Here is a 14,562-nt window from a genome sequence, read left to right on the forward strand (position 1 = left end):
CACAGCCTCAGTCTATTTCTCACTTCTCGTCCACACGCCCACAGTGAGAGGTGTTAAAGAGGGACAGCAACTCAAAAAGCTCAACTCCGACCAGAGCAAAAGTGAATCTCACTGAGTTATTCTTGGTTAGTGACACCAAAACAAGCACACGCATGTGTGCATGCACACACAGGTACATGCACTTTGCTTTCAGAATTTCACTAACAATTAACCAAAAAGTTCTGGCAAAGTTCATCCATGTAAACACTACCAGTCCGAAAATAAAAAAAATGCTGAACATCCTCCTCTTCCCCGGCCGTCCCTTTAAATCCGGCCTCTCTCCAGGGAACAATGGGAGAAATTTTTGGCCTTTGGAGCCAGTGAGCGAGGCCATTGAGCGCCTTGCTGCGGGATCGGATGCAGTGAATTAGTTTAAAGCCTCAGTGGGGAATTAAGCTGACACAACTGCACTGCTATGACCATGCTATCAGCTCCTGCCACTCAATACTGGCCCCAACCTGGAAAACTCCAGTGTTGGGAACAACTGATACCCCCCATGCCCACTCTGGGGTACATAATTATATAGATGCTGATATGGATGTAAAAGCAGAGGTCGAATTGCACCAAAAAGCTTCCCTCAAGCTTAAGGTGAATCCTCCAGATAATCTCCTGCTGAAAGTGCACAGCAACTGACTCGAACATTTGCAGAGCATATCTGAAAGCAACTTTAGTGTCTGAATGTCATTGAAGACACCAACAATTGCAATATTGTTTTATTCTAATTATAAAATTTCAGTGATGAATTGTTCACTGACTGTTACATATCTCACCCGGGCTATTTTAACATAATTGGAAACAGGTGTCTTAGCCCTCGCTTATGAATGGCATCTTATAACTCTCTCCAAAAAGGCCCCAAACTAAAGGGGCAAGTGGCATCCCACCATATGCCTGCACAAAACCACCATATGCTCTACTGGTTAATTCATTTTTCCAAGGCCACAGGGCTTCTTTTCAGCATATCAACATACTAATAATACCACAACACACTTTTGAACCTTTGTCAATCATGTGATGATTTTTTTTTTAAATTCCAAACGTCCATTATTTTAAATATGCATATTTTGTCTTGTGTTTATTCTAGTAGCGTTGCAGATGAACGTGTGGGTGGGACAGTGACTATGTCTGAGCGTGTGAAAGAGCATGTGGAGAGTAAAGGCGGGCTTTTATGGGTGTGTTTGTCAGAAAGCAAGAGAAAAGGGGAAGAGTACAGCAAGTAAGAAAGTATTAGAGAGTGATGCTTGGAAATGATGGGGTCTATGATACCATTCAGAGAAAAGGGTCAGCTGCTGGTAAATTTAGGGGTAAAATTAGGGCTTTACTGGGCTCGGCTGTGAGAAATTGACAGATGGAGGATGGGCTCCCAGGGAGCCAGACCTGCTGAAAATAGCTCTGTGAGCACACACTCTCCTGTCCACAAATACATACCAACATGAAAAAAGCTTAGAATAAGACGACAAGTTCCAACGCAGATGTACACACACCCACAAAGATACATTTGAAAACAAGTGCATGAATAATCCCCACTGAAGCTTTCGGACAACACGTGTAGGCTCTAATTAAAAATCGCACGATTGTTTGTTCTCTCCTCTTTGTGATACATGACCAGATGTGATCTGATTCTTGACCTGGTTTCATTTGGTTTTGTTTGTCATCCTGAACACAACGATGTGACCAAGGCCGGTCTTGGGGGGATCCACAGGGACTGTCTAATCACACTGCAGCTTAACCATCGAGGTTAGAGAACAAGGGAACGCATACAGAAGCTCTGATAAATTCACGTTGTGCTGCCTGATTCTTAACTGCTCTCCACGTCCTCGTTCTGACATGAGCTAATTTGCAAGAATTGCAGGGGAAATTTACAACTTTGAGGAATATTAAACAGTTAAATGCAGCTGCAATGAACTGTTACAGAAACAGAGCGGGAGTCCAAGAGCACCTGAAGATGTAAGCAATCCATTGAAGAGCTTTAATATGTGTCATGAGGGACAACATCTGTGATAAGGAAGTTGCTGTGACACAGTTTCACATGGGAAAGAGAAGTCATAACTGCAGTTAAGTTAGTGATAACTTCAATACATTTTTCACATATGAAGAACCGCAGCAGGAGATTATTGTCAAAAGCTCTCAAGTCTTGTTGTCTTTCCAAGTTGACATATTTGTTGGTGTCTTCTACATATATCGCGTCTCTTTCTCATCCTGAAATATTCATATTTTCTATGTCCATCTGTCTGGACAATTTCCTGCTGTGTTCTCACAAGGGCTCACTCTGACATTAACATGACATTTTACTGTGGTGCTGTAAGGAAAATTTCCAGAAAATGTGCAGAGCAACATTTGCGAATTTCAGGAACATTTCCTGACTTCAATGTATGTCTGAAAGCAGCTTTAGTAAATCAGAACGTTCTCTTAAAAGGTGTTGGTGTCTCAATATTCCACTGAAGTATAGTACGAAAGTTAACTTTCTCCCAATGTGAAAGGGGGGACGAGAGTGTTTGATCACTCTGGGCAGAGGCAGAGGCCGGGGTCAGCATCGAGAGGGGTGGCTGTGAGGACACTGGATCCTGAGCCGATTAATTTTCTCACCCCCAGGGTATCGATGGAAAGGCTGACAGGAGCTCTTCTCAGCATGCTGTCAAGGTGAGGACATGTTGAACCCTGCACACCAAACCGCCAACCCCCAGCATTGCACTGCATAGCACATTAGGTAATGAAATTCTTGTTAAAAGCTACTAGATACTAGTTTAAGGCAAAGTGAACTGTGTATGAAGAGTTTCTATCTGTAAGGCACCATTCTATACCTGACATTCCTCAGAATGATTCTGCTATCAGAGAGTGAAGAAAATATCTTAAATTAAATACAAACCAGAAGCAGCAAAAATGACACAAACCATCTTTTTCAAGTGAAATATAGGTCACTGGACTCTTCAGTCTATATCTCTCATTAACAAGAAGAAGAAAATATTCTGAAAGAGCTTCCACTCGCAGTGAAAGCTTCTGAGTTGAGCTAAGTGGCTACTTAAGTGGATTATTGCTTTTTAGAATGTATGTCAAACACACTGCGCACACAGAAGTTTGAGTGTGCACAACAGGGCTTATACTGATGACACACACACTCTCGTGTCACTCACCACACTCCATTATCACAAGTGCATGAAAGCTTAGATCCAGCCTGTTTAATAAAGTGTAGCGAGTCTGCTCTAAACAACTACGTATGACGAGGCTTAAAAAGCTTATACAACTGTAGCTCGCAGTCTCACTGCAAGCCTCGAAGAGAAATCATTACAAACCCCATGGCAGCACTGAAAGTCTCTATAGAAGATGTATAGAGACTTCTCAAAACTTATTCACATGACAATTGTCTATAAATGACTAAGATTTACATGTAATTAGCTCTAATAGACCTCACAGATTATCATTAGAACAATAATCGATATAGATCAAAACTAGCAAATAAAAATACAAAGAATCAGCTTTGGATCTGTCACATAAAAACTGTAATTAATCTGTGAATTGGTTTGTTTTTTATCCAGCCTTAAACCAAACAGTTACATAAAACCAAATTAAAGCTTTAAGATTAGATCATGGAAAATGTGTAAGATGTTATTTCCACAATCTCCAACAGTGAACCAACTAATCAACGACCAAATACACTCTACCACCACTTAAAACAACAACCAGCTGAGCCCAGGAACAAGGCCTTTTCACAACTTTTTTTCACCCAGCGTGAGTTCAGTCATATCACATTTCTAATCCCTGCAGACAAGAATGAAGTTGCACAAATTAAATGAGCAGGAATGGCTCCAAAACCTGAAATAGCTGCATCAGATGGGAGTCTCAGAGAATAAGGTAATTGAGGATCTTAGTGTAAACTCAGGTAGCAGGGAGGGAGGGAAGGCAGGAAACTTGTAACTGCAAACTGCAGCCTTCAACACAACAGAGTCCTTTTAATACATTAAATATCTCAATATGAATAAGTATTCTCTACCTTCAACTGGCAAAATATACATGCTGACTTCATTAAAGTCACATATCAACATCAAAACATTTCATTTGTTCATGTTTCATATGTATCTCACTTTGAGCATCAGAACCCTGTTGATGATATTTCTTGATTATGATGGATAGAGATTGAGCTGTCAGCAGCAATAAGTCAATAGAGGTCCTGTGCACCATCTGCCTCAGGCGAGCGCCACAGTGGAAGATGAAATGCCACAATCGCTATCACAAGAAAGATTGTGAAAGGTTTATTCTTAGGGACCTTCTGATTAATGCAAATTACACCTTTCTGAAACTGGCAAGACAGAGAAAGCTCCAGCTCCCCTCTTCCCTCACATTATCAGCTCAGCTGCAGTTTTAATACCTGAGCGTTTTAATTTCTTGCTTCTATTTTCACCATCCAGCTTTACTTCAAAGTCTTCTCATTTTGGTCGGTTTTCTGTTACACTGTTTTTTTTTTTAAATTAATTTCTTTGGAATCATTTGGTTAATGAGTTGTGCTGTTTTGTCTCAAGGACAAAAGAGTCAGAATCCTGCACTGCGTGGAGGCATTTCAGCTCAAGTACTGCAAAATTGGCTCCGTTCAGACCTGTTAATACCAGGTCTGAACAAATCACAAGTAGACAACGTTTAGTTCGTCTGTTCACACCTGGCATTAGAATGCGTCCTCAATGTGTCTCCGGTGAGCACTCGTGATTGGATTCCACTTCCCTACTCGATATGCAAACAATCAGGACTGTCATTTCTGTTTGCAAAGACCAAATTACCATTTTAAGAAAACATATCAGTCACTTGTGATCTGACCACTCAGGACAGATGTTATTGATCTGAACGTGGTGGAGCGTTTGGATATTCTACAACAGATTTATACAAATGCACTAATCTGAAAAGTACTAATTTGCAAGATACAATTTAAATTTTCATTTTTCAAGGTTAAAGATCAAATACCTATATAAATGCTTTTAAACTAAATTTTTCATCTTTCCAAAACACTCTTATTTCGGTGAGTCATGTTGACAAGAGCCTTAGCTGAGCCAAATCCTCTAGCTGCCCAACAGCCCCCTCTCTTCCCCTTTATCTCTCTCTGTGTCTCTCTTTGATTCGTCTCTACCAGTTCCTATTGGTCTGAAAATAGTGAAAATGTGTTATACCTGTAGCCATAGAAGCGGCAGTGAATCCCACTTAGCCATCTCCCTGGGAGGCGAAACCCTTTCATTTAGACAGAGACATGCAAAGGATATGTGAGCTGCCACCTGTGATTATGGTGCAGTTACATAACCAGGTTCAGAGTCTGGATGTGTGAACCTTGTGATCTACTGTTCTCCAGGCTCGCAGCACCATGGCATTGAAGTCTTACATTATGCAGGAGCCGGTACAGTACCTGTTGCCGCCACAGACCGAGAGGTGATTTAAAAGGACGCTTTGAGCTCCATTAGTTGACGTCCTCAGCCAAACACAATAGCCTGGTTATGATCACACACAGGCTATTGCAAATAACCCTTAGAACTCTGAAATCAGAGGCTGAGAGAGAGAAGGAATGGGAGCGCAGAGAGAGAAAGAGAAAAAAAAGAGAGTTCCTGCATTGATGAATCATTAGTGATAAAGCTGCGGCTGAGCCAGTATGGCTGTTTTTAGAAACTTCTCACTCTTTCAACCCCCTCCTTTACTAATTGTCATCTCTTTTAGCGTTTGACTGATGACTGGCTCTCTGAAGACGTGAGAAAAGGGGAGTGGGCACTCAGCTCTGAGGATAATGTCACACGTTGAAGCTGTCAAGGTTAACGGTAATTTCCCTGACAGTGGCTGAAAAAGCTGTAGCTGAATGCACAAACCACGGACACTGAATAATTCTTCAGATGTGCAGGCAGAGTGACACATCGAGACAATGGTCCTAAAAGACTTTATGTGTAGAACAGTGATACTGAAACAGATGAAACAAGAGAGCTGACTAATCGTGATTGGCATACTTCAATTTCAATTCGTCTGACACAAGAGTCCTGGCGTGGTGATGCTGTCATATTGTCAAGCACATGCACACGCGCCCACATACACACTCAACCTCAGGTCAATCGTTGCTGATTAGTTGTTGGTGACAAGTGTGAAAGGCATCACTCTGCATTGAGACACAGCAGCCAGCAGCTTGATATATTGATACACACTCTACACCACACACGGCAGAGTCTTTCATTACAGCAGGTCAAAGAGACACAGGACCTGGTCATGCTGAGGCCATGCAGCGATCAATATTCTCACCTGGTGAAGTTGTTTGACTCTAATAGAGGAACTTTAATGAATTGCCTCTTTTCTACGAGGGTGAATGTGGTAACATGCACAGTAGACTCAGAGTTGTTCATTTTGCTTGGGAAGTCAATGTGCAAGCCTGTCATCCTAATAATGTGTCCTCCGTTTACTTTTGATTAACAAGTGATCGCATACAATGGTGGATTGTCTGCTTGTGTTTTCTCAATGATACGTCTGTGCATCAAGTTGCTGTCAACTGGTGGTGCCATGATGTGGGAGGCAGGGAGAGAGACAAAGAGACAGGGAGAGAGGGCGGGAGGGAGGGAAAGAGGGAGGGAGGGAGGGAGGGAGAAAGAGAGAGAGAGCGAGAAAGAGAGAGAAGAGGGGAGGAGAAAAGAGGGAGGGAGGGAGACTGCAAATGGCAGCTTCTGTGACACAGAGGGAGGGAGGGAGGTACAGAGAGGAGAGAATGAGCAAGAAATAGTCAGGTGGGGAGATAGTGTGAGAGTGAGTGAGAAAGAGAGAGAGAGACAGAGAGAGAGAGTGAGAACAGCAGTTCAAACTAGATCAGATTGCAAAAGATTGATAGAGAGAGCTGTTCTGTTATTACGCAGTTAGGAAGTATTGTACAGTTTAATGGGAAATGTGAAGGACAGACTTCATGTTAGTACAGATGAGGGATAACCAGGAGACCAGGTGAAGAAACTGCCTCAGAAGATGGAGATACAAAACCCTGAATTTTCACTAGGATAGTCCTCGTTAAAACGTTTCACACCTGTTTTGCACGTCCAGCACCGGTAGCGGTGGCGGCATCGTGGCCCCGGGGGTCCTGCTGGGATTCAGCCCGGTCACCACAACTGCGTTTCACCTGCACTTGCAAACAGCTCCTCAGAAAAAAAGACAAGAGCACAGAGAACAAGCCAGGATGAAGAAATTCAAAGGGGGTCTATGCCTTGTGCTGAAGATGATGGAGTGGTTTTCTCCAGTATTAGAGTAACACGGAGAGAGAAGGAGCAGCAGCGGTGGCTGATGGAGAGAATGCCTTAGTTTGGTTACTAGGAGAGACGATATCACCTTTTACTTCTGCAGCCTGGTGAAGTACAGGTAGAATAAAAAGGTAAGGGAAGGAAAACTTTACCTCAAACTTGCAGCCTGATTGTTACCTCAACATTTGTCAAATGTCATTGCTCTGTAGTGATATACATAATGAGACAATGGACAACAACGCACTGTCAATGCTGTTTGAACCTGAAAATTGTTATGTGTACCTAAGAGCAATTTTAAAGACTAAACTAGTATCTGATTTAAATTAAATCTGAGTTTTATTTTTGTCCAAGCCCATGTTGTCCCCTAAAGTACAAGAAAACCTTTTTAATTTAAATGTGTCAAATGAATCAAACGAAATTGCACTTTCATAGATGACATCATTAGAAATCACATCACAGCTTTTTTGGTGCAGAAAAGCTTTTCTGTACAGTTACAATAAATATTGATTGTTTCCATGCAGGTTGATCATCTTTATTGTGTAGCCTAAATTTCATTGTGGCCAACAGGGCCCTGTTTGTTGTTATCACAGCATGTTACTGACAGGTGCCCAGATCACAAATGGTTAAAATAAAAAAGCTGGAATGGAACTAGAAGACAGACAAAAAAAACAATTACAGGTAATCAATTCATCCACATTTGAACCCTAAAGTCAGTGATCTCGATTCATATCACAGCCTGTTCACTGAGACAGTAAAGGAGAGTGAGAGGATATAAACACATTGATTTGTGTGAAAACTGGAGGCTACTGCTTAAAACCGAAAGGCCTCAATTGACGATAGAAGAAACATTTTCTGGTCACATCTTCTAAAATGTGGAGAGATGCTGCTTTTCTAAAGCTTTCCTATCATTTTAAACTGAATAGCTGTGGAGGGTCTTTTGCCCATGGGTCAGACAACACAAACCAACATAAGCAATTTTGCAATAGCACTTTCAAATATAGTAAACAGTAATTTATAGATTGATGATTGAATTAGCTAGAAATTGGACATCGAGACAGAACGTAATCAGCAGAATCACAAACTGAGTCAATGTAAACAAATGCTTATATTTCTACTGTTACATCCTTGGTAACAAATCCACTTGTTACCAAGGATGTATTTTCATATATGTGTTACTTTAGATAACAGTGCCATCTAACTTGGCATAATACTGCAGTGATGTCTGACAGCTCACCAAAGTCATTGTGCTTTTTATCTCCCATTTGATTCACTTTTATTTTCCAAAAGACAAGTTTAGCACGTAGCAGGTCCCAAAACTGTTACAAAAATATTTCAAACACATGGAGTACACCTTACTGCATACACAGTATCTTCTTGTGTGGCTTCATCTGTAACATCTAGTGGAACTGTGGTTAAAGTAATGCATCTAAGCTTGTTTGCTTTGACCCAGAGGTGTCTATTCAAATTTGGAAATAATAGTTCATTAAACAAAAAAGTGGGTAATGTTAGAATGATCATTCGACAAGAACCAGGTGTTTGAAAAGCTACAGGTGTTATAGCATATATATATATATATATATAAAACAATGTGAGAAGGTGACTCAACTTCTTTATGAACACTTCTGTCTGTCACTTCTCTCAACAAGCAGACGTAATCTCAGCACAGGAGATGGCCTATATAGCGAGTCTAACAGCTTGGTCAGTGTCTGGTTCTAACTTACTGTCTTTGCTACAAAAAAATGACTGCACTACATTAGAAAACAACAATAAAATCAGCTTTGAAGGAGTTTATGTAATATGCTGCCAATCAGAAAGCATATCTGCATGGGGACGTGGTGTTGCGTTCTATAGGAAAATACCTGTAGGTCATTTGAGATGAGATGAGTTCTGCATGGTGAGCTATAGGAAAATACAAAGACACCCGAGCCTCGACTCTTTCTTCACAAAGGCCTTGTGAGGTGGATCCGTAGTGGCTGAGCTCAGTTTCCTGCATGCTTGTCTTGAGATGAAGTACCTTCTCCCACTCTACCTCATTGTCTCAGCCAGTCCCTTCCGTTATTTTGCACATCTAATTATTTGTCCTAGTCATCCATTCCTCATTAGCTGCAAGGTTATCATCTCCCTTAGTCACATCTCTCAACTCCTCAAGAAGACACACAGCAGACAAGACCGCAAAGGGTTGTTCAAGCTTAAGATTTGCATGATGGCACTGAATTGCTCTTGGAGTTAACAACCAGTGTTAAAAGCACAATCTATGATATCCAGCTGCCATCTGCAGCAGCTAATGTCAAACGTTTTATTAGTGTTAAATCCAAAGATGCACCATGTCGAATCAAACCTCACATGAACAATCTATCAGACGAACAATCTGACTGAAGATTTCTTCTGTTGAAACTCTGAAGCACTTAATTAATAACAACCAGGAGTGTTTTTACTTCCATTGGATCATTTCACTCGACAACTGCCACTGCATGACAAACATGCAACAGGGAGACTTTTCACCTTGTAGGGCAGCTCAGCTGTGTAGTGCAGAGACAGGGAGTAAAGGGAAATGCTGAGAAAATATATATATAATAAATATATATATACAGTCAGTTTGCTAACTATGTCAAACAGATGCTAAATGGATGAACCAAGGAACACAAACCTGCTTAATTTAACTGTCTGCGTAAAAAGTGCTAGATACAATTGGAAAGGATTAGAATGGTTTACATAACATAACAACAGACTTACACATCTGAAAGGAGTTGAAGGAACACAATATTTAGTTATAAGCTGTGCTCTTCTGCAACATTGTGTCTTCCTGACACAGACGTGTTTGACCCCTAAGGGACAAATTTGAGACAGTGCATGAGATAATCTGGCTCCAGATCAGAAGAACTTCCACCTGAAAGAGTGTGAGTGAGGAGGGAATTAGTGTGAGTTTATGGCAGAAGGCAGGACACCTGGGATTTGGGAGCGCACATGAGTGAACTGTCAAGTCTTAGGCAGACAGACACAGAACGAATGTGGCTAAGCGATAAAAGCTGTCTGCACCCAGAGGGGCCTCAGTCCAACACCCATGGGTAAAAAAAACAAACTTGACCCTGGGAGTCAGCGTCCAGTGTAGTGGCCAAGAGATCTGCTGCCTGATCAAGACTTTGACTACGAGCCATAGTGACATGGTGTAAATTACATTTGAACTCATACAGTATACTCTGAGTATTAGCTTTATGTCAAGAAGTGTGTTGTCTAATTTCGTAAAAATCTTCTAAGCTTAAACTGTAGTGAGTAGTTACAATGAATGCGTCATACATAGGATTATACAGGGGAGAATCTACGACCTACTTTTATGGAGCACAATGGGACAGGGTTAGATTTACTGTACCCTTATAGAATGATAAATATAACTGCAAATTGTACAGAATGGGGTCAAAAAAGTCCAGTCTCCATCCCTGTACACAGCATCTGGAATTGCATGTCTTGGTCTATGCAATCAGTGGGACATATACATACACATACCTTTCCCTTAGGAGCTTACACACACACACACACACACACACACACACACACACACACACACACACACACACACACACACACACACACACACACACACACACACACACACACACACACACACAGAGGGCTTTCTCATTTTATAAAACACCTAACCAGATACAAGCATTGATTCTCATGTTGGTCAGTTGTTTTTTTATTATAAAATAATAAAAATCTGGGAGGTGATGACTTAATTTTTTTCTTTGTAATTTGAAAGAGAAAAGCAGAGGAAATGCCATGTGACAGAAGTGGATCTGCAATGAGGCCAGCTCTTCACTTACCCAGCCGAATTCAAAAGACTTGAGTACCCTTCAGTGAGGGGCTATTGGGTTTTGAGTCGTGATGTTTAAATAGAGCAAAATGGCAGAAAGAGAGAGTGTGAAGTAACTATCAAGTTACTTGTCAATGGACGCAAACAATATAAATCATGACAATGCACCCATACTGTAGAAGCTTATTGTTGACGTGATTTATGTTTTGACAGAATTATGTGTTTGTGGTGGCAGCTGTACAGTGCGTTATTATTGTGATTGGCCAGAGAGACCAGTCCAGTCACATGCAGCACACTCATGTGCACCCTGAATGACAGGTTCACAGAGAGGGCCCTCGACATGCCCGCACAAATAAAGCAAAAACTGGTGTTGTGTCGAGTTCTGCCTGCCTGCTGAGGACGTTACAGATGTGTTTATATTGTACCAGCCTGCAGATTTGGTGATATTTCTACCAGCGCTCATGTTGGCCAGTCTGACTTTGATTTGAGAGAAAGAGAGGGAGGAGTCAGTGGTTAATGAAATATCTATCTCTAAGATCTACTATGTATATATTTACTCTAAATGATCTTGAGAGAAATGGCTGAAAAAAAAATCAGATCCAGGTTTTTCTATCTGATCTCTTTTTCCAGGTAAGAGATGTAAAAGATATTGGTGATGATTGTAATGGTGCTGAATTGAATTGGTAATTTGGGCTCTAACACACAGGCACTTCATTCAGTGTAATAAGCTATTGATCTATTGAAACCTTATTTTTTGGACCGGCACTTTTTGAGTGCTACTTATGTTACAATGTTTTGCCATTTAGTCTCCGCTATAATGGTTATTTCTTTGGTGATGCTTTTATACACAGTTATGGTGTTGTTTGTCCATTATGTGACATAAAGATGCTAACATTGAATTGAATACCCTTTATTATAATTTATTCTTCTTCTAGCAATGGATTTTATAAATTTTCTTATGAAGCACTTTGTAACTTTGTTTAGATAAGTGCTATACAAATACAGTTATTATTATTATTATTATCATTATTATTAACATTGTTCTCTTCTCCTGATACATTCTACAGGGATTGGATTACAACGACTTCCAACCAGCTTCTGTCTATGACTCACTAAAATGCAGTGTAGCCAGTGATCAAGCTGTGAAGGGCCACAATCACACACTGGGACTCCAGGCCTGCCCTTCTCCTCTCACCCTGCAGCTGGAGGCCCTGCCAGGAGCATGAGTGTGGGGAGGATCAACCGCTACAGCATTGTGTCATCTGAGGAAGAGGGCCTCCGCCTCACGACCATGCATGGCATGAATGGCTTTGGCAATGGCAAGATCCACACACGCCGCAAGTGCCGCAACCGCTTCGTCAAAAAGAACGGCCAGTGCAATGTGCAGTTTGCCAATATGGACAACAAGTCACAACGCTACATGGCTGATATCTTCACTACCTGTGTCGATATTCGCTGGCGATGGATGCTGGTAGTCTTCACTCTTGTATTTGTTCTCTCCTGGCTGGCCTTCGGCTTAGCCTTTTGGGTCATCGCTTTGCTGCATGGTGATCTGGATAACCCCGCCGGAGATGACAACTTCACTCCATGTGTTCTACAAGTCAATGGGTTTGTGGCTGCCTTTCTCTTCTCCATTGAAACACAGTCTACTATAGGTTATGGCTACCGATGTGTGACAGAGGAGTGCCCAGTGGCTGTCTTTATGGTGGTCTTTCAGTCCATAGTGGGCTGCATCATTGACTGCTTCATGATTGGTGCCATCATGGCCAAGATGGCGAGGCCTAAGAAACGAGCACAAACATTGTTGTTTAGCCACAATGCTGTCATCGCCATGCGGGATGGAAAGCTGTGTCTCATGTGGAGGGTAGGGAATCTTCGTAAGAGCCATATTGTAGAGGCCCATGTCAGGGCACAGCTCATCAAACCTCGGATCACGGATGAGGGAGAATATATCCCTTTAGACCAGATAGACATTAACGTGGGCTTTGACAAAGGCTTGGACAGGATTTTCTTGGTTTCACCCATCACTATTCTCCATGAGATCGATGAGGAGAGCCCTCTTTTTGGGATCAGTAAACAGGACTTAGAGACAGCAGACTTTGAGATTGTTGTCATCTTGGAGGGCATGGTTGAAGCAACCGCCATGACCACGCAGGCTCGCAGCTCCTATTTGGCCTCTGAGATCCTCTGGGGTCACCGGTATGAGCCAGTCTTGTTTGAGGAAAAGAACCTGTACAAGGTGGATTACTCACACTTTCACAAAACATATGAGGTGCCGTCCACCCCCCGCTGCAGTGCCAAGGACATGGTGGAGAACAAGTTCCTAGTCCCCAGTTCCAACTCCTTCTGCTATGAAAATGAGCTGGCCTTCCTCAACCGTGATGAGGAGGAGGAGGATGTAGGTGGTGGAAGCATGGCACTGGCAAATCTCAGTCCAGACCGGAACAGCCGACATGAGTTTGATCGCTTGCAGCCCAACAGGGCACTGGATCAAAGGTCATATCGCAGAGAGTCGGAAATATGACCTCTACCCTCTGACCCCATGTCAACTTTTAGAAACTTTATCCAAGGGTAATAATGCCGAACAATGCAAAGTGCCATAGGAACTGACTACTGTGAAAGAAATAAGACAACAATATAAGGGACTTAACTGGAAGGAATGGGGGAAAGCAACAGTACACAGCATAGAAACTGTGGTGAGGAATATCCACAATCAAGGAACAGGCTAGAGAAAGACGTTCTTCTTTCATGGAAACTTGAATCTTTTTTCACATGGTCATTTTGAGTTAAGAGTTCAATGAGGGGCATCAAAAACTATTATGACAGAACCTTGTAATCAAATTTTAGGTGTAAATACATTGCTTAGGTAAGTTATGTTTTGTGTGCAGTATCAGTTTCCAAAACATCTCTTAAAATTGTTGCTATTTCATCTTGTTCTTGGGCACAATAATTCTGTTGCAAGGTTTCTCTACCGGACCTGTGTTCAGTGGCACATTGAAAATTCATGCACTGCAGCCTTCAGATGCAACGAGCCATGATAAAACATCTGATCGCAAGCCACTGAAAACAACATAATCCAACACCATTTTCAATCTGAAAATCTACCAACATAGGGAGAATTTGCACTATGAAGAAATATGTTGAACAAAAGTAAACCTGTACAGAAAAAAACTATTTATATAATCTCAAAATCCTCTGCTATAATATTACAAGCCACCATCATTAATCAAAAAATTAATTGCACTATGAAGAACATATGTTGAATAGAATTAAACATCATGATTTGGTTGCAATGGCAGTATTAAAAACAATTAATAGAAAGAAATAGCCAATAGGACAACCAACTTTGATGAACATGTAGTTTCACTTTTATGTTTGCAAGATATAGGTTGCAATATTCAGGTCTGCACTGATCAGATAAATGTATCAATAATAAATTGAAAGTGTTTTGTAACCATACTAAGAAATGCACCTTAAACTTAACCTTTA

General features: G+C 41.4%; 1 protein-coding gene across 1 annotated transcript; it reads left to right on the forward strand.

Moving 5' to 3' along the window:
- Window positions 1-12,149: 12,149 nt before the first annotated feature.
- On the forward strand, window positions 12,150-13,738 carry kcnj12a (potassium inwardly rectifying channel subfamily J member 12a). The gene has a single exon (XM_020083401.2). The coding sequence runs from the start codon at window positions 12,296-12,298 to the stop codon at window positions 13,595-13,597; it is 1,302 nt and encodes a 433-aa protein (XP_019938960.1). The 5' UTR covers window positions 12,150-12,295; the 3' UTR covers window positions 13,598-13,738.
- The last annotated feature ends 824 nt before the right edge of the window (window positions 13,739-14,562 follow it).

The sequence above is a fragment of the Paralichthys olivaceus genome, chromosome 21, assembly GCF_024713975.1.
Source record: "Paralichthys olivaceus isolate ysfri-2021 chromosome 21, ASM2471397v2, whole genome shotgun sequence".
In the NCBI taxonomy this organism is placed as follows: Eukaryota; Metazoa; Chordata; class Actinopteri; order Pleuronectiformes; family Paralichthyidae; genus Paralichthys; species Paralichthys olivaceus.

Bases quoted from the DNA above. Each gene is read 5' to 3' on its own strand.
- kcnj12a (XM_020083401.2), top strand. From the start codon at position 12,296: ATGAGTGTGGGGAGGATCAACCGCTACAGCATTGTGTCATCTGAGGAA.